Genomic DNA, 24,604 nt, shown 5'->3' with positions numbered 1-24,604 from the left:
GTTCTTAAATCTCGTTGCAGTCTGTTCGGTTTGTATGATCTCGCGATAGCTTTACTTCAGTGGCGGCTGTGTGGCCCCCTGTCTCAGTCCGGACGGAGTTGTTTCTGACGTTTGAATGAAAACCAGTGCAAATTACCTCCACTTTGGACCCAAGAAATAATGGCTTCAGCCTTGGAGCAGTTTGTGAACAATGTGCGGCAGCTCTCCGCTCAAGGTACGGTTGCTAAACTCATTCGAGTGGGAAGTGTTCGCTAGTTAGCTAGCATATGCTATCCAATGCCTTGCCGATAGCTAGCCTGCCAAACTGGTCAGAGCCCTCTTTTTGCTTTATCATGTAAACACACCGAAAAAAATTACTTCTTCTGGCGGCGATAGTTCTGTAAAGTGTCATCAGAAGATGCGTTAGTGCACATTGATGCCTAGCATAGCCACGAACTTGGTGCTTCATCAAAGAAAATGTCTAAATCATACTTTTTGTTTTTGATCTAGAAAATAATTTATCAGGACTGCCTACCGGTAGTCCCGCCCTCGCCCCGACGCGATTGGCTGGCAATCGGAAATCACGAATACTATTGGCTGAAAGTCATCTGTCAATCCCACTTTAATTACCTCTTGCAAGGCCTTGACAGGACACTTGACCGGCCTATTTATACTGAAATACTAAGCTTCAGCACGGTGATTGTAAAGCATTTATAGCGTCAGTTTATTTTTTACATTTATGAAGCATAGCACAATGACAGTCGTAGACTGGAAAATTGCGGTTTTATCAATAATTCGATGACTGAAACAATGAAGAAAATGTCTGAGCAAAAAGTCTTGCTTTTTTCTCCTTTTGTGGATTTTATTAAGTTCACCTCGTCATTCACGATGACTGGTCCGGAGAATGTTGTAATGCCGTTTCTAGTTTTCAGCGCAGTTCCATCTTTCTAAATACATTCAACTCTTGTCTGTCGCCACATGTGATACAACATTGAAAATGTGCATGTTAATGACATCAAATTGCAATATAACAACCTAATTTATTCAGGGGTATAGCAGTTATTGCCTAAACATTCACATTTATAAGGGATCTGGCATTGCAAAGTCTTCAATGTGAGATGCGTGTCCTAATAATCAAAAAGGGCATGCTTTAGGATCCATCGTGATTTAATTTATCTCTTTTCTCCTGACCCTTCACCCTCTCAAGGCCAGATGACTCAGCTATGCGAGTTGATCAACAAGAGTGGGGAGCTGCTGGCCAAAAATCTGTCCCACCTGGACACAGTCCTGGGGGCCCTGGACATCCAGGAGCACTCCCTCGGCGTGCTGGCTGTGCTGTAAGTATCCTGCTCTGTCCTAGTTCCTTCCACGGTCGTTATGGTTGACACCATTCAAGAACTTTTCCTTACTATTTGCCTTTTGAGTTCAGTCCAGTCATGTGTTTCTCTCCTCTGCTGCTCGTTTCGGCCCCATTTACTTCTGAATTGGGTCAAGAGATTCTGTTATTGTTATGTCTGTTCAAGGTCATATTGTTTTGTTTTTTTAACCGAAAGGAGGTAGACCCTTGGAGGAATACAGTTAACGAGCAGATAATGGTGAACAACACAACTTTGTCACCAGTTTTTATGTAAAAAAATGTGATCGACGAGTCGGTTAAAACAACACGTACATGATCCAGTATTTGCATTTTGATGAAAGGGTGCCATTTTGACTGTCTATGTCTAATAATGCTTTGATTAGCATTGCACATTTGATGTGTAGACCCGATGCAGCTAAAAGACCAACAACCAATAATGTAGGCCTGAACTGAAATTGTAACAAAGAACGTGAGTATTTGTTGTTATTTTGTGACTCAAGAAATGTCAGTGCCGCTTTGGATATTAGTTTGACTCATTCCTTAACAGTTTACTGGAACAAAAAACTAAATGTCACAAGTTCCCCTCTCTCTTCCCCTCACAAACATCAACCCTGTGTTGAGGCCTCTTTGTTTCTCTGAAAAGTTACTTACCGCCTTCTCTGTCCTTACAGATTTGTGAAGTTCTCCATGCCAAACATCCCTGACTTTGAGACGCTTTTCTCCCAAGTTCAGCTCTTCATCAGTACTTGCAATGGGGAGCACATTAGATATGCAACAGACACTTGTAAGTCCAGGCTCAACCAAACCTCTCACTTGTAGATGTTTAGGATGCATGTTTTTATGCCACTGCTGGTTGTTACATTTTACAAGTTATTTGAACAAAAAAATGATTTCTACACCAATGAGTGGAGAGCTTGTACTTTTCGAAAACGTGCACTTTTATGCACATACTTAACTAAGGTGTTAATCATATACTGGCTTTTTCAAGTGTCGGATGGGCACAACAATGTTCTTTGAGTATCAACCAAACCGATAAACATGCTGCATTGTTACAGTGGTCTGGCATTTGTCATGTAGATTGTAATGGTCTGTGCTGTCTTCATGTCAGAGAAGGTAATGACAAATTATTTAAAAGTTGACAAACCACTAAAGAGTAAATCCATAACTGGAGCCCCTTCCTTCCCTTCTGTCCCCTCACAGTTGCTGGTCTCTGCCACCAGTTGACAAACGCGCTTGTTGAGCGGAAACAGGTAAGACTGTTGATTCTGACTATGGTGGGAGCAAAATGAGTTACCATTACAGACTCTTAATTTAATATGAATTATTACATAATTTGGGCTGTGTTTATGCTTTGCATATCTGTGAAAGCACTTTGTAAACCCTGTTTTTCAAAGTGCTATTTAAAAAAAGTTATTATTATATATTTATTTTTTACTTAAGTCACCACATGCTCGCCAGAAAAAAATAATTTTCTTCAGTGGTTACTTAAGAGATTCTGTAATTTATAATGGCTTTATGGTTTGGTACTTTGTTTTCATTCTTGAATCGCTGCAGTGTTTATTCATGAGCCGTGTCTATTTGATTCCATCCAAGACCACACGCACGGTTGAACCCAACGTGTAGGATAGTGTGTATTCAGTGAAGAATGATATGACTGTTGTCTCTATTTTCTAAAAGCAACAGCATGAGGAAAAACAACACATCTACTTCTTTCCACCTGAATAAGAGTCTTAGTTTCAGCCTTTGGTGCATTTTGTAGGGTTTTCGATCTTTCCACCATGATTTCGTTACCGCGACTTGTCCTTGCCAACATGTCCGTTAATTGTGTATAATGTTTCTTGACGGTATAGCTTGTGAGTAAAACTATTTTTAATGTTGCATGCACATTGCGGCGAAAGCAATTTCCCCACGGGGATGGAGAAAAAAAGCGGAATTTAATCTCATTCGTCACCGCTTTCCAACAAGAGTACTCAAATGAGTCGCCGCTGAGTCTCTGTGTCCAAGAGTAGCATGTTTTCCCCTTTCAGTCTTGATCTAAATATTGTAATGCATTTTAAAGTGCAGCTCCAGGCCTGGACCAGTCTCAGGAAAGCCACAGAATGAATAATTTAACAGATTTCTTTTTTTTTTCCTTCTCTGACAGCCATTGCGAGGTGTTGTCGTCCTAAAACAGGCAATAGACAAAATGCAGATGAACACAAACCAACTTACCTCAGTTCATGCAGACCTGTGTCAGGTGAGTCACTGCTGCAGCAGCACCACGGCCTCCTGGTATAACATGCTCGTTTGAATTCAGTACACCATTTAGCTGTATTGTTTGTGATCGGCATCCAAGTCAGTGCTCCTAAATGTTTTTTGATCTCGTAACCACCTCCGTTGTCTTCACTTGCATCCCCTGTCTCCCTTGCAGCTGTGCTTGTTAGCGAAGTGCTTCAAGCCCGTCCTGCCCTTCTTGGAATTGGACATGATGGACATCTGTAAGGAGAACGGAGCTTACGACGCAAAGCACTTTTTATGTTACTACTACTATGGTGGCATGATCTACACGGGCCTCAAAAACTTTGAAAGAGCACTGTATTTTTATGAACAGGTACTCGCACTCACTGACCTACTCAAATACATGCAGAACGAGTTTAATGTGCACTGTTTGCACAGTCAAATTGTCACTTTTTCTGTGTTTCTATATATATTCAAATGATTATGTGTGTCTTGTGTTCTCTTGTAAGGCAATAACCACTCCAGCCATGGCAGTGAGCCACATCATGTTGGAAGCCTATAAGAAATACATCTTGGTGTCACTCATTCTCCACGGCAAAGTGCAGCCACTGCCCAAATACACCTCGCAGATAGTAGGAAGGTTCATCAAGGTAAGGACAAGACTCATGGGTGGACTGGTGAGGGTTAGGGTGTTGCTGCTTCTGGTACAGCGGTGACATGTACACATGCGGATATTTTTTTATTTTAACCTGAGTTTATTATGACGCAAGCAAGCTCGTCATAGCTTAGTTAGAATGCAGAGGTAGTCAAGAAGCATACACCTAGTTAAAACTAATGCAGTCAAACACAACAGTGCTGCAATAAGTCTTCCATTCATGACGTTTTTGTTTTAACAGAAGTTTTGATTGAACCACACAGTCATGGGAGGATGTAGATGTCGAATCTTTATTCAACTGTATGATGTGTGCTGACAACACAAAGTCCTAAATGATTGGCAGTCAACAATCGGTTACATTTATATCGACGCATTCAAAAACTAAAATATGATTTAACAATTTTGTCATCGGCTCTGTAGGAAGGAGGTTTTAAAAGAATTTGAAAACAGCATATTTTTGCTTTGCATCAAGGATATTTGATCATCCTATCGATTCAGATCGATGGATATCTCCGCCCCGTACTTGTCTCTCTGTAAAATGCAGTACGGTTCAACAGCACCTCAGAACGAGCCTACAGAGGAATCAATCACTTTTTGAAAAAATAAAACACACTCAGTGTTCACGCTTTCTTTGTTTTACACTTAATATAAAACAGATGTGATGCGTGTGGTTTTGAAAGTATAAATGAAAAGCCACATCTCAAAAGGTTGTGCCACCATGCACCGCCCTCTGTGGGTCATCTAGGTTTCATGAAACAAGTCCACAGGGCAGCAGTCGCTATTTTCATTATTGATGAACCTGTTGATTATGTTATTTATTATTAGAGAGCTTAGTCAACCAGCTGTGAACACTTATCACATTTAAGCAGTGGTATTGAAATTTGTAGTCAAGGTTAGGTACCGTAAACCAGTGCCACGATGGCACTACGATGTTTCCTTTCGAAGCTGAGCCGATTTGAATATTTTTGACACTACTCTGTAATGTTGGATGGTAGATTGAAACTAAAAAGGTAGCACAACCCATACGTTAAAAGCGACAGGATTTTGCATGTTTTTTAGTATCGAAAAAGTATGTATGTCAATACTTCATTAAAATAGTAATAATTGTAATAAATACCTACAGTAATTTGATGAGCTGTTGTGTTCACAGTCAATGGCAATAAGAGGTTTCGCTGTGGGCATTTCTTTTCTTTTTTATATATATAAATAATTACGCTTCCACACAGTTTTCCGATGTCTGCCAATTTCTACTCCGCTCTGAAGGCAATGAGGAGACTTTAGTGACTCAATAATTGAGTTGATTGCCAAGTAAACACAGTTTTTACCCATGCAGTTGATTGTTGTTATGTAATTGTTTGTTTTGTCTCTCTCTTTCTCTCTCTGTCCTTTCCCCCTCTGGTTTTTCTCTTTTCTTCTCGCTCGTAGCCCCTGAGCAACGCGTACCACGAGTTAGCCCAGATTTACACCACCAACAACCCGGCCGAGTTGCGCGGCGTGGTCAACAAACACAGCGAGACCTTCACGAGAGACAACAACACGGGCCTGGTCAAGCAGTGCCTCTCCTCGCTCTACAAGAAGAACATCCAGAGGCTAACAAAGGTGGGCGTGTGCCTCTGCGGGGTTTTGTTGTGTTTGTCGACACAAGTTTGAGCCAAATGCTTTCGCAAGAAACATTCCTCTTCTGCTCGCTTTTTCGTTTGATTTGACCTGTAATGTGTAACAGCTGTTTATTTGGTTCAAGGATTAGATTCACACTGTTTAGTCTGAAGGATATGGGATGTAGATAGGCCGAGGAAGGGCCTTTGCATTATGGAACTAAGCAAAAGAGTATCGTCGTGTATTTAAATTCACGCTATTAAGTCGGTTTACACAAACTCTGAAGCATGTAGTCGTTTAGTTTACCCGATCTGGCCGGGCTGAGAACGACACTTTTTTAAAGTCTGATCCGAGACATCTGGAAGCGTCTCGGTCCTCCTTCATTAGCAGCCATTACATGTCATTAGAAGTGACAATAATCCAAGTGCCGGGAAACGTCCCAAAAACATGGGCGTGAAGGCAGACATCTGATGGCCAGCTGTTAAGTCACAAAAGCTGAGCAAAACAATGTGAAGCGAGAGCTGGCCGTCTTCAGCCAGACCCGAGTAACATGTCATTTATCATGAAGAGACATATTTTAGGACTTTTGGTAACCTTTAAAATCAAAATGTAGCTTTGATTTGCATTTTTTTCTTCAGTAAAGAACTTTGTAACCTTGTTAAGAAGAGTGCTATATCATTAAAGTTTATTATATTACACATTAATATCGAGCTCTGTTTCCTGTGCCTCCTGCAGACCTTTCTGACACTGTCTTTGCAAGACATGGCGAGTCGAGTACAGCTGTCCGGCCCACTGGAAGCGGAGAAATACGTCTTACACATGGTGAGTTGGTGTAGAGTTTCTCTCTCTGCTCATTGAGCATATACATGGTGATTATGCTAATTATTATGCTCATGAAATAGGTATTTTTCAACAGGGTACATTGTACACAATAAGTTAGATCGTATTGTATCTGCTTTATAGAACTTTATTCATCGTCACGCTCCTCTTGTGCTTCTGTGCAGATTGAAGATGGTGAGATCTACGCTAGCATTAACCAAAAGGACGGCATGGTCTGCTTCCACGATAACCCCGAAAAATACAACAACCCAGCAATGCTCCACAAAATTGACCAAGAGGTGAGTACGTCCAACTCGGTGTTGTCTTGCTTTGCGTTAGGTCCGATCTTAATGCTATGAACGAACCCTGAAGATAAGTTTACTACTTAAACAGTGATGCTGTGTCCACTTTGCTCCTTCCAGATGTTGAAATGTATAGAGCTGGATGAGAAACTAAAGTCTATGGATCAAGAAATCACAGTAAACCCACAATTTGTGCAGAAGGTGAGGCAATCAAATATATAAAAAACAAAATGTTCTGTTATTTGATTTATTTTTACAAATGCATGCATATATTATGCTTTGTGGTATTTTGGCTAAACCTCTTGTGAGTGTCGTGGTACATAGCTTGCTTTCCATGTGGAATTAAATACAAAACAATTGTAAGACTAAATGATACAATCATGCAATGTCTAAAATCACGACTTTCAGGGTGTTGTTCCAAGCAGCAAGGTTGTTGTCTGGTCACGTTAAGCGTCCACTTTGTGTTTTTCAGAGTATGGGATCGCAGGAGGACGATGTTGGTAGCAAAACATCAAGTTATTCCTGAGGGGCCTTGGACGGGTAGAGAACGCTGCAGTCACCCAACACGTTCTGCCCAGGATGAGTTGGATTTTTTTTAAAGAGGAAAACAAACAAACATTCTATTGCATAAGGACTTTGGTCAAGGAAAATCTAATTGTGTGGAATGATGATAAATTTGGTTATTCTTTCTTCAGTGTCTGGAGGATAACAAATGGTCCTTGCAGAAAAAAGGTGAAAAGATAAAAATTGTCAGTGTTTTATTTATCAATGTTCAGGTTGGAGCGCCACTGCGACATTAACAGAAACCACAAAAATAAAAAACTGGACTTATTTGTTCCAAACGTATGTGTGAATAATCTCACTGTTTGTATTGGTTCTGCTGCATGAAGGCCGTAACAAGAGGGCATTACATGAGGTAAAAACATCTTTGGCTGACGAGGAATAAATCTGACGTATTCTGCAATTGTAAAGACTGACGTGATCGTGTCCCCTCACACCTTTTGGTTAGAATGTAGATATCATCAATAACAAATCTGTACACATGGACATGCCCTTGACCAAACTCGGCACAATGGAGGAGTGGTTCACAATCTGGTGCACTGTTTTTCTTTTTTTCTTTTTGTTTTTTTCAATTTTTTTTTTTAGGTTGGATCCACTAGAGGTCGCTAGAGCACTGTATAGAAAACCGTTTTGACAGCTTGTTATTACAAGAGGTGAAGTCAACAGATGAAACCAAACTGTCATGTCATTTGGGAGCTTGAGCTTTGCGATTGTGGATCTGTTAATAATAAATTGTTTAAGAATATAGTTCTGAGTTTCATGCCTCTTTGTGTAAATACCCTCATCCCTTTTGGTTCGACATGTAAGGATTGATATTGAATGTCCACTTCTTTTATTGTCTCATTATAAATAACGCACCTGATTGATACAACGAAGCTGATTCACGTTTCAGCCAATAAGCGTCCTCTTGCAGGCGGATGTGGGTTTTGCCGGAAAACTGCACCAATCGCGACGCAGAACCCGCTTCATAGAGGCGGGACTTAATTGCAAAAAGAAGAAAGTTGGCACCTGCCAATCATGCGCAGCGCCCGCTCCTCATTGGTCCGCCGTTATGAATGAGGTGGGTCTTGACGACACTCACCGTGTAAGCTACTGTTGAAATTCCAGAGCTAACCAACTTTAGCCAGCTTGCTAACATGTAATTCAGCGAATGTGGAGAGCTAGGTTACATAATATACAGCGCTGCTGTGGATGTTAATGAGGAAATTATATTTTATTTTCCAACAGAGAGACACTGGACGAATCGTGTTGATGTTTGCTACTGCGCGTGTCTCCGTCACTGCAACCATGTCCAGTTAGCCAGGACGCAGCAATCGGTGGATAACGAACCTGGCACGCTAGCCAGCCGACTGGGTCTGCGGTGAGGGATTTGAGCAGGTTTCATCGCCCAGAGAGGACGGTGTACGCCGGGTGCTGTGACCGCCATGAGCCCCGCGGGCTGCCCCCATGTCAGCGGCTTCAAAGTGGACAACTGGAAGCAGAACCTGAGGGTCATTTATCAGTGTTTCGTGTGGAGCGGTTCGGCCGAGACCAGAAAACGCAAGGTAACAAGAAAGTGGGACGGAACCCTCACCCAACGTACGCCAGACCAAAGTGCGTGTGTGTGGGGGTGCTTGCTTGTATGTATGTGTGTGTGTGTGTGAGGCGAGCTGGCGTCCCGTGCGCGCACAGTTCCCCGCCCTTCCATAACAACCACAAACGCCTCCGACGCCCTGCTCGGTCTCGGTCAGATACTAACCCCGCTCACAGTCCAGTGTTTCCTTTTTAGTATGTGGCCTAAAATGAACCCCTGGACGTGACATGCTCGCCACAGCTGTACGGCAGCCCGACGCCGAGGCAAACTTTCAGCATATCGCCCAGTTAACCCCGCACGACCGGGACGTGAGTTTAGTGAAAGCGAAGAGACCGCGTCACCGATCAGAGAGCCGATGTGCGTCTGTTTGCGTTGGCCGCGCGCCTGCAGAGGCTCCACTTCCTCCGTGCACCGGCAGACCGCAGGTCAGCGGCGCACAGGGGTATTTCCTCGCTTGGAGAGGGAGTGGTGGGGGTGGGAGGCGTGGGGGGTGCTTAATTGATTGAAATCAACTAAGCATGCTCTCACCAGGTTATACTGTACCTCCAAAGCGAAAACGAAAGATGCATCACTTCTATCTCTGCACTGTGTGTGTGCGCGTGCGTGCCACAACACACACACACACACACACACACACACACACACACACACACACACAGTATCGATGTGACACAGGCTGACTGTCTTCTCATATCGTTCCAGTTTGTGTTATCTTAAGAGTCATACATATTGCAAGGATCCACAAAACGCCTGTATACAGAGCAGCTGTGTCTGTACTGTGTGGGCTTTCCTGCCTGCATCCTGTACCCCAATGTGCTCTACGACAACACATCTGCCAAGGGATCAGTGGGAGCTCGTAGACCTGGAGGCATGTTTACTGAAATAAATGGTGGTAAATATTTGCAGGGTCTCCTCCTGGTGCGGTTGCCTGATTTTCTGCCACCCCGCACCCGTCCTGACGCTACATTTGTATTTATTCATGTGAGGAAGAAAGCACATTCTGAATTTCTCTGGGGATCTGGATCACAGATCGTTTCAGAGTTTTCTTCTAATGTCACTGCTCCCACTGTCGGATCCCCTCTGGTTAACTGGCCACAGAAGAGAAAGACACACTCTCCCTACACCAATAAAAAAAATAATAACTCCATCTCGACAGTTTTCTCCCATCATCTCTGAGGACTGCATCGGACTGACCTTCGGATACGGATACGCTTTGTTGTTAAGCATCCGGTCACCTTGAGAATTCAGAGGGTCCACTCTTTTGGTCGGCCGCAGTGTCGACGACATCGCCGCCGGGATCGCATTTGTGAACGGAGGCCGAATTGGATTTCTATCCGTCCACCATGACATTTCAGTTCTGCAACACCAAAATGGAATAAGTGGGAAAGCGGCCCGATGGGTTGTGCACTCTGGTGCCAGAGGGTCAGAAGGTGCATTAGTTTAAAACGTCCTATTTTTGTGAGTACTATACATCATTTAGTACATTTTTTTTCTTTTTGGGAGGGAATGGCCATTTTTTATGTATATATCTATCTATATATAGATAGATATATATCTATGTATAGATATCTATATCGATATAGATAGATAGATATAGGTATATATATATTTATTTATATATATATATTTATTTATATATATATTTATATGTATGTGTGTATATATAGATATAGATATAGATAGATGGATGGATAGATGGATAGATAGATAGATATTTTAGTGTTTCCTTCAATGGGTGAGATGGATGATGTTGCATTTGGCTGACAGTGGGATAATGTCCTTACTTACACTCCAAACCAGGATCTTTCTGGCCCATTACCTTCTATTACTCTTCTCCTACAACATCCTGCCGGCAGATGGGTCGTCACTGTCATCGCAGAATTATGACACGGACAGAGCTTTGGCTGTCTCGAGGCCTTACCAAGCGTTTTTCATTCTTTTTTCCTCCTGTTACTACATGGTGTGCTAAAGCAGAACCACTTGCTGTACGTCCATTACTATTTGGATGTTTGTACTCTCGCTGGCGTGACGGCAGAGGTTTACGGATGTGTTGACAGACACACATTTTTCTCCTCGAATACTAATGTTCTCTCAGGGACCAGAAAGACAACACTTGCAACACTGACAGTTGGAAGAACGAGCGAAGGACGATTGTTGCATATTGATGTCTTTTCATAATGCGTGTGCTATCTCAGCTCGTGACTGGAATAATATTCAAGAGTCGTTTTGTTTTTCTTTTAGCCAGCCTGTTTTTTTGCAGCTTCGATTCCTTGGTCTGGGTGTAGATTAAACAAGGAAGATGTAGTGTGTTGATCAGTGAGCTTTAGAGGTGCTGGTAGGTGGATTATGTTGCCCTCAGATGGAGCCACGCCATCTCTTCCTAGTCTTTATGCTAAGCTAGCCAACTGTCACCCCCTCCAGAGCAATTTAACTACCGGTCACTCTCCTGCACAGCCCTTCATAGATCATATTTAAATACGCGTCACTTTACTATTACACCTTAACACACACTCAGAACACTTGTTTAGAGTACTGTCATCTGTTCATCTGTGCACTTTATTTTATATTCTATTGTAAATTAAATGTTTCTACGGCACTGTGTTGATTGATGTTTGTCTCACCCGCCAAGACCAATTCCTCTGATGTGTAACATACCTAGCGAACACGTTGTTCTGTTGGTTGTAGCTTCATATATGAGAGCGGTATGACATCACTCAATTAAATCTCTGAAGTTTATTTCAAGCCTTTTTCCTGAATTCCAATCTTGCCCTCCACAGCTATTTCCGTCTCCTTTCTTCTCCCGTCTGTCTTTTCTTATCCCCCCCCCCGCATCCCACCCTCTTCTTCCACGCATTGCTCATTTCCTCTCACCTCTTCAAATCCCTGCTGCCGGCTTCTCATCTGCATGCTTTTGAACCGTTGCGATCAACCCTCCATCACACTCGTGTCTCTCCCCGTCCGCCTCCTCTCCTCCGTCGCTTTGCCAACATGAGCAGAATATATAGGAGGAACGCGTCAAATCCTTCACGATAATTATCGTATACCCCAGGTATGATATTTTAGGTTCACGCATTAAGTACTGGAAACTCATCCTATCGTGATTCAGCGCGAAAAAACGAGCTGTTTCACTTAATAAGTTTGTGTTTTAGACTGCAGTTGAGGCCAGTAATTATGGAGCCATCATGATGTGGTAGTTCAAGAGACAGTCAACATTTTGAATTGCGTCCACCACAACTTCCTGTGCATGTCAGACCTGCAGGCGTGTATCATACAGTCGTCCCCACCACCAGCACCCTGCTGTGGTTGCATGGCCACTTCCTCACATGGTGCCTTTTGGAGTATTGTGTGTTGGTGCAACACTGATAATAACCTCTCTGTCCCCCCCCCCCCCCCCTCCTCTCCTCTCTTCATAGGCCAAGTCGTGTATCTGCCACATGTGCGGCGCCCACCTCAACAGACTCCACTCCTGCCTCTACTGCGTCTTCTTCGCCTGCTTTGCCAAAAAGCACATCCACGAACACGCCAAGAGCAAAAGGCACAACCTAGGTATGGCAAAAGCACGCTCGCGCCCTGAAGGCGGTCACAGGTGCCACACCAGGCACCCAGACCTGCAACTGAGCCCCCCCCCTTTGCACTCTAAACATAATACGCACACGCCACGCCACGCCACGTGAAAAAAAAAGGCCGCTTAAAAAAGCTAATTATACAGCCGAGTGGCTAATGAAGTGGTTTGAAGCGCTGGCGGTTCACAAACAAACCGAGCCCGTGTGTCTGTATTTAAACTTCCAAGTTTATTAGATGTTGGACCCCTTTTTTCTCACGGCCCCGGCCGGGACACAGTTGTGGTTTTGTGATCGTTTAATCAAGCGACAAGTAATCGCGAGCAAGAGAGAGACAGACACAGACACACACACGTGGTTATGCAAGCGGGTGCAACTCGATTGCAACACAGTGTAAGCGGCTCGGCCTCACGGGGGATTTGAACCCGTGCATTCGGCCTCATGTGGCCGGTTAGTTAGTATGCATTAGTGAACGTACTAATAAATAAGGACCACAGCGCTTGTCAAAGTGGCTGATTATTATTTTCCCTTTCTTTTTACATGTAAGCAGTTACATGGGTTGAGAGTCTTCTTCATTGGTCACACCTTCCTGTTGGAGCTTCCTCCAAAACATTCAGTGTGGGGTTTTTATGGGTTAGAACACAAAAATTGGATTTGGTTTTGTTTTGATTGGATTATTATTCCGGTTCAGAGAAGCTAAACATAACACAGGATTTAGATTTGTTAAGATATTCTCCCCTTTTTTTTAAATAAAAAGTCACAGGGAGCGCCTTCAAATCGGGTCACATGACCACAAGGTCCTGGGTTCGATTCAATTCATTGTCGCACGTCATAACCTACATTTCTACACTGGCTCATTTTCTCCCTGGACCACATCACTGTGGTTGCCCTCAAAGGGCCGCTTGTCACTGTAAGACTGTATGAACTGTACTCTACATGGAGTGGAATCCAATTCTATACGAAGGGAAATTATACTCTAATGGCGTCAAATGGCAGTATAGTTAATGTTATGCTACATAGAGTAAATTATCATTATGTAGTTAAACATAAACGATTAACTCTGAGGCAAGAGTAGCTCTAGTGTACTCTATTTAGACTGGATGAGTATACACTTATTGTCAAATATGTGTCTCTGCATTTGATTATTTATTCAAGTGTACAAATAGTGTACATTTATATCAATAAATAATATATATCTATAAATAATATTATATATAAAGCACATTTCTCTGTCACTTGTTGGAAAACCGCTTTCCTTAAACGCCAATATGAAAACACTGCTTTCTAGCGGCAGGATGCCATTTATTTGCATGTCACACAATTGACATGCATTGTGGGAGATGTAGTCTATGGTGAATGTGGACTGTAAAGCACACAGACTTACATTTTTTGATAATCATATGGCTTTCAAGCTCTCGAGGGACACGTGCTATGATGTGTCAATCACTGTCAAGTACAGGTGAAACCAGCATTCGCCTGTAAACTGCTGTCTAGTTTACTTTGAGAAAAGAACGGGTGACATTACAGCTGACTGACAACACAAGTGTCGGCCTCGGGCATATGAGTGACATGGAGGCTTTAAAGGGTCCGCAGAACAATGCGTACGTAACCGCAAATGATCGCACGTATCGACGTTTGCTTGGGAAAGCCCCCGAACGAAAGTCAACATTTATGGCGGCAAGTCCATGTCCTGCAGGAACTGCAGGACTTTTAAAAGGAAATCGAGAAATTCGCAAATAATCCAAAGGGTGTGTGTGTGTAACGCTTCAGAACATGCTGCGTACAGCGCGCTGTGTAGAACAGGCATTGTTTTTGAGGTGTAAGCTGCATAGAACAACCTTTTTTTTTTATTTCAAATTGAGGGAAACAAAAGATGCAGCAAAGCGTGAGCGTTATCTTCAACACATCATCTGTTGGAATACATGCTGCGATACCAACTCCACGCCCAGCAGCGCTCTCGTTCCCTCGTTCTCTCCATCGTCCTCGTAATATAATTAGGCTGCTTTGAGCTGCGAGAGAAGCGCGTTACACTGCAGTGTTTTGGAGGCGGGCGCTGCAGCAGCAGCAGCAGCAAAGAGAGAGAGAGGGAGGGATGGATGGGTGGATGGATGGAGGGGTGGGCGGGTGTGGTGGCAGATGTTGAGTTTTTTTTCTCTTGCGATGAAGCGTTATCGCTCACCTCAGGAAGACACACACACACACAGTGTAATGAGTGTCACACATACAGTGAGTGTAATTGTGTGTTTAATTAGGTTAGCAGCTCAAATGCTGCAACAACAAAAAAAAACGAGTGAGAAACGGAGGGAGAGAGAGAGAGAGAGAGAGAGAGAGAGAGAGAGAGAGAGAGAGAGAGAGAGAGAGAGAGAGAGAGAGAGAGAGAGAGAGAGAGAGAGAGAGAGAGAGAGAGAGAGAGAGAGAGAGAGAGAGAGAGAGAGAGAGAGAGAGAGATCACCGCAGACAGGCGAGGAGGTAATTAAGTCGTCTTTAACAACCCCCTCTGTGGAATTAGCCTCCGTTAAACCCCGGCCGCTTCTTCTCCTCCTCCTCCTCTTCTCTTTCTTGCAGTTCCATCTCTCTCATCTCTCCGTTTAATGTGTTTCCACTCGCAGCTCTCTGGTGAAAGCTGTTTGCACCTCTCTATCGGGCTCCTCTCTGTCCTCATCCCCCCCCCCCGTTTGCTCTCCTGTTCCCTTGGTTACCTGACGACCCAGTCCATATCCTCAGGATCGTTAAAGTATTTCCTCTCATCACGCCTGTGCCATGAGCCGCGTCTCTTCGGGACGCAGACGAATCAACTCAACTCTCCTGACCTGATGAGGGGCCTCGGTTCAGGAGAGCTCTGTTCCTTCGTCTACTTCCCGTCCTCCCACTCGGCCTCCTTCTCCCCTTTCCTTCTCCCCTTTCCTTCTCCCCTTTCCTTCTCCCCTTTCTTTCTCCGTACCCGCAGGGGAGGACAGCCGCGGAAATGCCGACCGGGCTGGTTGTCGTGGCAACAGCAAACAGGTAGTCGCAGGGTGACGGAGCAGGTGAGGAGAGCACGGAGTGGAAGGAGTTTTGGTCTCTCATCCTCCTCCTCCTCCTCCTCCTCACCCGTTTGACTCCTCTCCCCGCCTCTTTCTGGCGGGTCCCCCGCCGCCCCGGGGCGGCGTGAACAGATCGCTGACGTGACGGCAGATAAACCGGCTCCTGAGCCCTACCTGGCATCGTAGCGCCATGGTAACGCGGCCCGAGTAGGAGAAAAAAAAAAAAAAAAAAAAAGAGGCCTCGTGCATCATTTGCTTTTCCTTCTCTTTGCCTCAACCTCCCGTTCCAGCGATAGACCTGCTGCATGGAGGGATTTACTGCTTCATGTGCCAAGACTACATCTATGACAAAGACATGGAGCAGATCGCCAAAGAGGAACAGAGGAAAGCCTGGAAAATGCAAGGTATGACACGCATACGGCCTTTTACCACACACGCACACGCACCGTTGTGTACACGCCATGTGAAAGCTGCATGCTGTCACAGCCCTTAGTGTGTGTGTGTGTGTGTGTGTGTGTGTGTGTTCCAGGCACAGGGGAGAAGTACTCAACGTGGGAGCCCAACAAGAGGGAGCTGGAGCTGCTCCGCCACAACCCCAAGAGGAGGAGGATCACCTCCAACTGTACTATTGGTTAGTCTTGTGCACGCTTTCTCACACACACACACACACACACACACACACACGCCCACGTGCAGACTAGTGTTGGAGAGGACGGTTGTGTAGCTGCAGAGAGCTCAGAGTCAATCCGGGGCCGCCCGAAAACCATCGGTGCCAGAAGTTTACCTTCCAGAGTCGGATGCCTCATTTCGATGGCGCGATTCGGCTCGGATTGACTCGACTCACTTTTGGCATCAGGTCCTTTCCTCTGAGGAGAGCACCCTCTCTGTGTGGGCGGGGTGCTCAGCTGATCGGCGCCGCCGCGTCATCCTCAACGCGACGCTAGCTGAATATTTTCATCAACAACCAAACGGAGGAACTTCTGTGATTTGTAGCAGAAGCTGCGGTGTACGGCGGGGTTTTTATGGTTTGGTTTTTTAAATAAACTGCAGGTTTTGTGCAAGATGTGTGTATCTGGGGACGGTTCTGAACAAACAGCGGTCTGCAGGGTTTAACACAACCTTTTTAGTATCGACGCCTCGACCGAGGCGGTAGCAGAAAACGATAGCAGCTTCTTCATCTGCAACGTTTGCTTCTTGAAAATCAAACCGGTGGAGTTGAGGAGTAGCCATGTCGTAGCGTGCCATTCAGTAGAATTGCGGCAACATATCCTCAAATGTATTTCTGTTAAACTGTTACAACAAAGCTGTCTGTACCTTGACCCAAATCGCTTTTGCCTTCAGATTCCGAAAAATGTATGATCAACTTGAATACAGATGATTGTGGAAAGAAATGTCACATTTGCAACAGGTTTCCAGGCGAAAGACTAATGTTTCATACCAGGTTTTGTTGTCAAAACGTCACCACAGACTGAGAAATTGCATCGTCTCCTGCAAAATTGGCTTATTTGTGAAAATGTGCATCTTCAAAACGGGTCATCTTGACAAAAAAATGTAGTTGACAGCAACTTTGAAGGAAAACAATTTCAAAGCTCTGAAAATATGCGACTTTTCAGCATCTTCTGTCTCAAAGAAAACAGCCGTGATAGTGGACTCTGATGTCAATGCACCGTTTACCGTTTTAAACATTTCACGCGGGTCCCAGTTTGATTCCCGTTGCAGTCGAATGTTTACGACATCAGACGTGACACGGACCAAAGCTGTGGCCGAGCAAAGCAACTGGATAGCTCGCCAATTAGGCAAATAACGTGTGTGTGTGTGTGTGTGTGTGTGTGTGTGCGCGTGTGTGTGCGGTCTTGGTGAGGGGGAAACTACGGGCTCGTCTGTGAGAACACAACACCTCCATCCTTCCTTCTTCACTCTGCTCCTGTCCTCTTTCCTTTTCCGTCCTCCTCTCCCCTCGTCTGGTCTGCACTGTCTGACGAGGGTTTTCTCTGCGTGCGGTCAAACGTCGCCTTGAGGACATCACAGTTTCGTGTGTGTGTGTGTGTGTGTGTGTGTGTGTGTGTGTGTGTGTGTGTGTTATAAGTCCATTAACAGCATTTCAGATTAGAGGCCCCTCTGCAGCAGCTCTCTTCAGCTCTTTCTCTCTCTCCTGCGTCTTCATTCCTCCGTCCCTCACCCATCCTTTTCTTCTTTACCTCCTTTGTTGCCTCGCATCTCACCTCCTTCCCCTCCTTCTCCTCAGGCCTGCGAGGGCTGATCAACCTGGGCAACACGTGCTTCATGAACTGCATCGTCCAGGCGCTGACGCACACTCCGCTGTTGCGTGACTTCTTCCTGTCCGACCGACACAAATGCGAGATGCAGAGCAACTCCTGTTTGGTGTGCGAGATGTCGCAGCTCTTCCAGGAGGTAACCCGTCTCCTTTTTTTGTTCCTCCTTTCGTGGTAAAGACTTTGTTGGATAGAAGGAGAGAAACAAGATGCGCGGAAGGGTGTGTTCACTTTCTCACGCACGCACCTCTTCCGCTTCTGCAAAGTTTTACTCGGGCCATCGGTCGCCGCACATCCCCTTCCGGCTTCTTCACCTGGTGTGGACCCACGCCCGCCACCTGGCCGGCTACGAGCAGCAGGACGCCCACGAGTTCCTCATCGCGGCGCTGGATGTCCTGCACAGACACTGCAAAGGTTGGTATGCGCACAACGCGTCACGTGTTTGGGAGCGGCGGCGGCGGGAGTTTGACATTTGAAGATAAGATAAGAATAAGATGACCAGAGAGCCTGGCTCACTGAGTGGTTTGACCCAAGAGAACAAGGGCCAAGTTTTTTTTTTCAATGTGGTTTTTAGGTTCCTAATCTAAATGTTACGTCAAATTCGACATGAAGCCGAGAATTTGCTTTTCCAAACATGAATCCGGTGTCAAATGTTTAGTTTTCAGGAAGCTGACGTGACACTACGACCGTTACGCCTGTTGTACGGTCCAACGCTTTACATTTCCAAAAAGAAAAGGAAAAGCAAACTCATTTCATTAATCGTCTGAATTATTACATCATTAATTTTGGGGGAAAAAAAGACACTCAGTATTACATTTTCGGTTAAAATTGAGATTTCAATGAGGGCATTTTTGTTATTAAAAAAAGCTATGACACTTATTTTTAATTTTAAAAGCGAGAGAGATGCGCTGACTGACGGAGAGATGCAGCTCTATCTCTCTGTCTCTCTCTCTCTCTGCAGCGTAGAAGCAGAGTGGCTGTGAAGCTTCGCAGCATTGCTTTTCGTGACTGTGTGTGTGCGCTTGTGTCCACACAGACGACAACGGGAAGAAAGCCAACAACCCCAACCACTGTAACTGCATCATCGACCAAATCTTCACAGGGGGCCTGCAGTCTGACGTCACCTGTCAAGTCTGCCAGTAAGTGTGTGTGTGTGTGTGTGTGTGTGTGTGTGTGTGTGTGTGTGAGAGAGGTTCGTCTTCTGGGGAAAAAAGAAAAATAGCAGGAAAAGACTCTTTCAGGCCAGAATCAAGAGATTAGAGCTTAAAGAACAAAGCCATGGCCGCGCACACTACGCCATTGTATGTCAGTACAGTTGCATTGTGTGACCAGTCGGCCCTCTCTTGTTCGGACTTGAACCAAGCAGCCGCTCAAAAGTAACACCCTTCACTTGTCTGTCACTATTTCGGTTCGGCGCTTTCTAATTCTCTGCACTGAGGTGACCCTCCTGCCCCTCGTCTCCTCCGTCAATCACCCCCACACACACACACACACACACACACGCACACAGACACACAGTCTGAACAGCTCCACTGCAGCAATGCTGAAATCCTTTCATGGTCCACAGAGTGAAGAGTTGATCTCTAGTCCCCCCTGGTGGTCAGAGAAAGCGCTCTGCGCTCTGTTGTGCAATTGTATTTGAATGTTTTCATCGAAGGTATTTACAGTAGCTGACTCACTGCAATGGAGATGCACAATGTGATCCACTTTGTAAAGGACAACAAAAGGACACAACAAGATCTGGATTACATTTTTTTATTAAGACAACATTATTAGAGATAAAGATATCGTCTTAGAGAGTCTTGCAGAAATATAAAGAAAGACATTTAATAATTTTAGATAGATATCTCATACTGTGAATTAATCTGTGTTCTTCTAGCCGAGGACCACGACAGGCTTTATGGCAGATCCACACGTTGGGATTGAGATGTTTTTTGTTGAAACCAGGAGGAAGTTCTTCCCCAGACGAGGTCTCTGAGGGAACTCCTGTGGCCACAAAGCTTCTGCTGATTCATGAATTATTCACTTTGCGTCCTCCATTTAACTTGCAGGCCTAACACGGTTGCCCACTCAGCCGTCGCTTTTGACCAAACAAAATGCGCTGCGGATACAAACGGCTTATACACCCGTCACTTTTTATTTATTTCCTGGACCACTCAATCTAGGTCATGTGTAGTCACATGCTCACTTCAAATAAAGTTCCCTTTTCATTCTTTTTCTCGCAACATTTCAAATTAAAAGTAAGTACGTTTTAGATTTCGATCCGGTTTTCACAGTAGATGTAAAACTAATAACCTGGACTTGAATTGTATTTAAAAAAAAACAACCTGGACAACAAAGTGTTTCGCAGTGAAATAATAAAACGCCAATAAAAAGCATTCTTATGCTAATTCAAATCAAATTGCAGCAACACATTACGAATGAACAAGAACAAATCGGAGCAATAAAATGCCTTTTTGAGGAAGAAAAGACGTGATGGTGGTGTCTTTACCTCCTGAAGCACGTAACACAACTAGAAAATGAACAAATCAACACACAGCGGCGACCTCCAATCAATCTGCCGGAGATGTTGCAGCCTTTTCCATCGTCTCCCTCAGCGTGCGTCTCGTCTGTCTTCCTCCCTAGTGGCGTCTCGACCACCATCGACCCGTTCTGGGACATCAGCCTGGACCTGCCGGGCTCCTCCACCCCCTTCTGGCCCCTGAGCCCCGGGGGAGACGGGTCAGCGCTGAACGGGGAGAGCCACGCCACTGGAGCCACGACGCTCACGGACTGCCTGCGCAGGTAAAACCGACCCTTCCTTTTTGCGTCCGACATCCCCCCCCCTTCTCTGCAGACGTCAACCAGAGAAACCCGGTGGACGAGCTGCCGCGTGCCCGCCGTTTACACGCTCGGGTCTTCCGCTTGCGCTCCTCCCTCTGGGTTTCTCTTTCCACGTGCATCGATTCGCTCGAGCCGAACGGAGCCGTTCTCCTCGCCGACGCACGGTGCAGGAAACGCTGCGAAGAAACTCGAGCACCAGACGCTCACCGACAGCCCGACTACGCTGCGTCATCGCTGACATACGAAAGATAATTCCTGTTCTTCCCAAATATGACTCCCTCCATTCCAGGTTCACCAGGCCGGAGCACCTCGGCAGCAGCGCCAAGATAAAGTGCAGCGGGTGCCACAGTTACCAGGAGTCCACCAAGCAGCTGACCATGAAGAAGCTGCCCATCGTGGCCTGCTTTCACGTCAAAGTAAGGCTTCGGTTTTCCACCGCTAATTCACGGGAGATACGGGTTATCAGAGCGGCGCCCTCCTTGTCCTTGTTCGTCCTCAGAGGTTCGAGCATTCGGCCAAACTGAGGCGGAAGATCACGACGTATGTCTCCTTCCCGTTGGAGCTGGACATGACGCCCTTCATGGCGTCCAGGTGAGCACGAACCCCCCTCCCTCCCACCCTCCCACCAAGCACAATGATGTGTTCAGTTGCAGGAGTTTAAAGAGGACGACGAGGAACTGTAAAGTCCCACTGCAGTGAATGCTCCCTTGTTGACCCAGTTTGTTCTGCGGTGTGTTCCAGTAGAGAAAGCAGGATGAACGGGCAGTACCAGCAGACCGTGGACCCCTTCAACAATGACAACAAGTAAGGCAAACGTCCGTCAGCATCCCGCATCCGCTTTCAACTCTTCTCGAGGCCCCACCCGACTCGCTGGGGCCGCGTGGGTGACTCTGTGACGGCTCACCTGACGAGAATGCATTGTGGGTGTTGAACTTGCTCCTCGCGTTGCCCTTCCTCCTTCCTCCCCCATCATTGATCACACTAATGCATTCTGCGCACTTCTCTCTGACCACCTTTCATGACATCACCCCCACCATCGTGGTTTTCTTTCACGGAGTTTATTCTCATCAAATACTGATTTTTAGGAATTTGTAAAACTGCTGGCAAAGCCGAACATTGAGCCAGTTTGACTGTTGACGGAGTTACATCTGTAATATCTGTAATATAACTTTCAACACATCAATGAAGCCCCTCAATGTCTCTCTTTCTGTCTCTCTCTCTCTCTCTTCCGGTCTGTTTTTCAGGTACAGTCTATTTGCAGTGGTGAACCACCAGGGGACACTGGAAAGCGGCCATTACACCACCTTCATCCGCCAACACAAGGACCAGTGGTTCAAATGCGACGACGCCATCATCACCAAGGCCAGCATCAAGGACGTCCTGGACAGTGAAGGGTGAGCGAGACACCGCGTTGTGTCTTTGTGTCTCTACAAAAAAAAAGCAGTTCAACAGTGACCGCTCTCTTGTTTGATTCCTTTTTGACTTAGTGATGCTGCAATGTGACTTCACTTTTTACCTCCCCAGGTACCTTTTGTTTTATCACAAACAGTTCCTGGAGTACGAGTAGCTCCCTCCATCGCCGCAGGAGACGGCGCACAGATTAGTTGCGTGGGAAAAGGTAAGGGAGAGAGGCGGCGACGCGAGCCCACCCGACTCGCCCCGGAGTCGCAGCTCTCACTCCGGACATGGACCCGCCCTTCCTACGCGCTAATCTAGTTCCACCGTACGACGTTCAACAAAAGGAACTTCGCGCCGGGCAAGATGCGTTCAAACGTGCAGGAACAAAACTAAATGCAAGACATGTACGAGGGGGTAGCGGGGACGTTGCATGAAGAGTGTTTCACTTGAATTCAGGGGGATGAAGGAGGAGGCAGACCGCAGAGTCCGTCTGCACAGCGGGCACAGCGGAGTTTTCTTCTATTTCAGATACACACAAAAGGTTATTTTCAACCTCAAGGTTTACTCGATCACAAATGCTGTTCTTCACCGCGTTTCACGCTCGCACTGCTGCGTTTAGTAACACCCGGACATGTGGAGTCGCAGCCTTCTGAACAAGGGTTTGAGGCTCCGCTTAAGCGGGAACTTTTTCTTTTTTTTGTTTTCTTGCGCTTTACCTAAAGCGGCAACTTCCTGGAACACAAGCACTTGTCTCACACTCCCACACTCCTGCAAATGACCAAATATTTCAAGGGCGGAAGTTGTTTGTCATTATGCATTCACGTTCAGATTGCAAAAGGTCTGGGGGGGGTTTATGAACATTGTATAGACAGTCAAATACTTCAATTCTTCAACAAGGAGAACGCAAAGGATCTGTTGTTGTCTCCTGCCTCTCATGCTGCTTCCTACCGTCACGGGGAAATAAACTACAGTGAATACTATATTTTTATACATGCTATAATTAAATCGTTTGTTTACGATTCCTCCATAGAAGTCTGGCGTTGTCTGACTGTGTTACACTGTGCCGTCTTGTTTTCTCTCATAGATCATGAAACTGCCGCGGCGGAGGCTTCATTTTATATAATTTACTTTTTTGAATCAAAGGAGTATGTGTAACCGGTTCGAAGCTCGATCCAGCGGTGTTAACCGTTGGCCGCATGTTGCTCTGAGATGGTGTGTGTGTGTGTGTGTGTGTGTGTGTGTGTGTGTGTGTGTGTGTGTGTGTGTGTGTGTGTGTGTGTTTGTGTGCGTACATGTGTATGTGCCCTCTAAAAAGAGGCAAGAAAGACAAAAAAAGCTCTGTGTTGGTGTGTTTTTATACAATGTGTTACTGCGCGTAACGAGAGAAAACTAAACGTATGTGTACCCGTTTGTATGCGCACGTGCGCCGTGCGCATGTACCGTATGTGTCGTGTACTGAATCAGTACTTGCATTAAGCATGCCGTTTGAGCTGGGTGTCGACGTTTTTCTTTTTTTCACCCACATGTTGATGACTTATGTATAAGTATATTTGTACAGTTTGTATGTATAAAAGACGAAATGGTGAAACCTCAGTCGTTTTTTTTTTGTTGTTGTTTTTTTCCGATATCGCTGGATCCGACCGCAGAGGTCGTAATCGGAAGAAACTTAGTCTTGACCCGGTCAGTCATTCCTCACACTCACTCTCACACACACACACACACAGACGTAACTGCTGCAAGAACTCGACACAGCGATGGAAACGCACTCAAATAAAGAAAATATATATCTGTAAACACTTTTGTGTCTCCTATTTATTGTGTTTTTTGTGTCAGCTCCGAAGGGGAGGTCATGTTTTGGGTTTGGTTAGTTTGTTTGTATTGCAGATCCTCGCTAATACACGGCAGCCCTGGTAAAATCTAACTGGGCTCATCCAGGATTAAACTGACTATTAGGGCTGCCCCCTCTTAGTCCACTAATCAGTCCTGTTTACAGGCTTTTAGAGACGCGTGCAAACACAAGATTTAAAGTGGGGCTGTGTTTGAAAATCTTCCGTTTTTCATACGATTTAATCTACAAATCTGGAAAGTGTTAGTTGACTGAAGACTTTCTTGGTTTTCTGTTGTTGAAGACAGCACTCACTTTAAGAATGGATGATGAATCAAACAGCTTCTTCACAGACACCAAGGTTTTATTTGTTCCTCATGAGCAAAACAAGTACAAAGAGACTTCTCCATCCATCACTCCACAAATACATAAGACTGTACATTCATTTGACATGCATACATACACTACGTCTGTATTTGTGCACATTTCTGAACTTGATAGAGGAATCCTTCGTCGCTGACGCCCGCACGAGACCACCCACCACCACTAATTGTGTGTTTTTACTTGTTTTGTTGGAAAAGCAATGCACATGTTGAGAGAGCAGAGACACACGAGTAGCGTCTTCCTGTGACTGGGTTTCTGA

General features: G+C 45.3%; 2 protein-coding genes across 4 annotated transcripts; both read left to right on the top strand.

Annotated features, from left to right (window-relative positions):
- The first annotated feature begins 55 nt into the window (after positions 1-55).
- cops3 (COP9 signalosome subunit 3) lies at positions 56-8,233 on the top strand. Its single transcript, XM_068583016.1, has 12 exons — positions 56-214; positions 1,187-1,316; positions 2,008-2,120; positions 2,537-2,586; positions 3,480-3,572; positions 3,747-3,926; positions 4,063-4,203; positions 5,634-5,807; positions 6,540-6,626; positions 6,809-6,922; positions 7,046-7,126; positions 7,398-8,233. The coding sequence occupies exons 1-12, from the start codon at positions 160-162 to the stop codon at positions 7,449-7,451; spliced, it is 1,272 nt and encodes a 423-aa protein (XP_068439117.1). The 5' UTR covers positions 56-159; the 3' UTR covers positions 7,452-8,233.
- Positions 8,234-8,570: 337 nt separating this feature from the next.
- On the top strand, positions 8,571-23,930 carry usp22 (ubiquitin specific peptidase 22). 3 transcript variants are annotated; one of them, XM_068583014.1, is made up of 13 exons: positions 8,571-9,030; positions 12,473-12,605; positions 15,933-16,046; positions 16,172-16,273; positions 17,888-18,054; positions 18,182-18,329; positions 18,952-19,054; positions 20,541-20,699; positions 21,028-21,154; positions 21,238-21,329; positions 21,483-21,542; positions 21,983-22,132; positions 22,263-23,930. In XM_068583014.1, the coding sequence occupies exons 1-13, from the start codon at positions 8,911-8,913 to the stop codon at positions 22,303-22,305; spliced, it is 1,518 nt and encodes a 505-aa protein (XP_068439115.1). In that variant the 5' UTR covers positions 8,571-8,910; the 3' UTR covers positions 22,306-23,930. The 3 variants fall into 3 exon arrangements, with proteins under 3 accessions (XP_068439115.1, XP_068439114.1, XP_068439116.1); XM_068583013.1 differs by having other exon boundaries at positions 21,480-21,542; XM_068583015.1 differs by lacking the exon at positions 12,473-12,605 and having other exon boundaries at positions 8,978-9,030; positions 21,480-21,542.
- Positions 23,931-24,604: the final 674 nt, after the last annotated feature.

Source organism: Clinocottus analis, unplaced genomic scaffold, assembly GCF_023055335.1.
Source record: "Clinocottus analis isolate CAN_PGR_092001 unplaced genomic scaffold, fCliAna1.0.p SCAF_19, whole genome shotgun sequence".
Lineage (NCBI taxonomy): Eukaryota > Metazoa > Chordata > Actinopteri > Perciformes > Cottidae > Clinocottus > Clinocottus analis.
Note: the sequence above shows the minus strand (reverse complement) of the source record. Positions and strands in the feature narration are given on the sequence as shown.

What these genes read in the sequence shown, in the direction of transcription:
- cops3 (XM_068583016.1), top strand. Translation starts at nt 160, where the DNA reads ATGGCTTCAGCCTTGGAGCAGTTTGTGAACAATGTGCGGCAGCTCTCC. An exon ending in CTCGGCGTGCTGGCTGTGCT is followed by an intron (nt 1,317 to 2,007) that starts GTAAGTATCCTG and finishes CTGTCCTTACAG; the next exon opens with ATTTGTGAAGTTCTCCATGC. An exon ending in AGAAATACGTCTTACACATG is followed by an intron (nt 6,627 to 6,808) that starts GTGAGTTGGTGT and finishes GCTTCTGTGCAG; the next exon opens with ATTGAAGATGGTGAGATCTA.
- usp22 (XM_068583013.1), top strand. Translation starts at nt 8,911, where the DNA reads ATGAGCCCCGCGGGCTGCCCCCATGTCAGCGGCTTCAAAGTGGACAAC. An exon ending in GAGCAAAAGGCACAACCTAG is followed by an intron (nt 12,606 to 15,932) that starts GTATGGCAAAAG and finishes CTCCCGTTCCAG; the next exon opens with CGATAGACCTGCTGCATGGA. An exon ending in ACGCCCTTCATGGCGTCCAG is followed by an intron (nt 21,330 to 21,479) that starts GTGAGCACGAAC and finishes GGTGTGTTCCAG; the next exon opens with TAGAGAAAGCAGGATGAACG.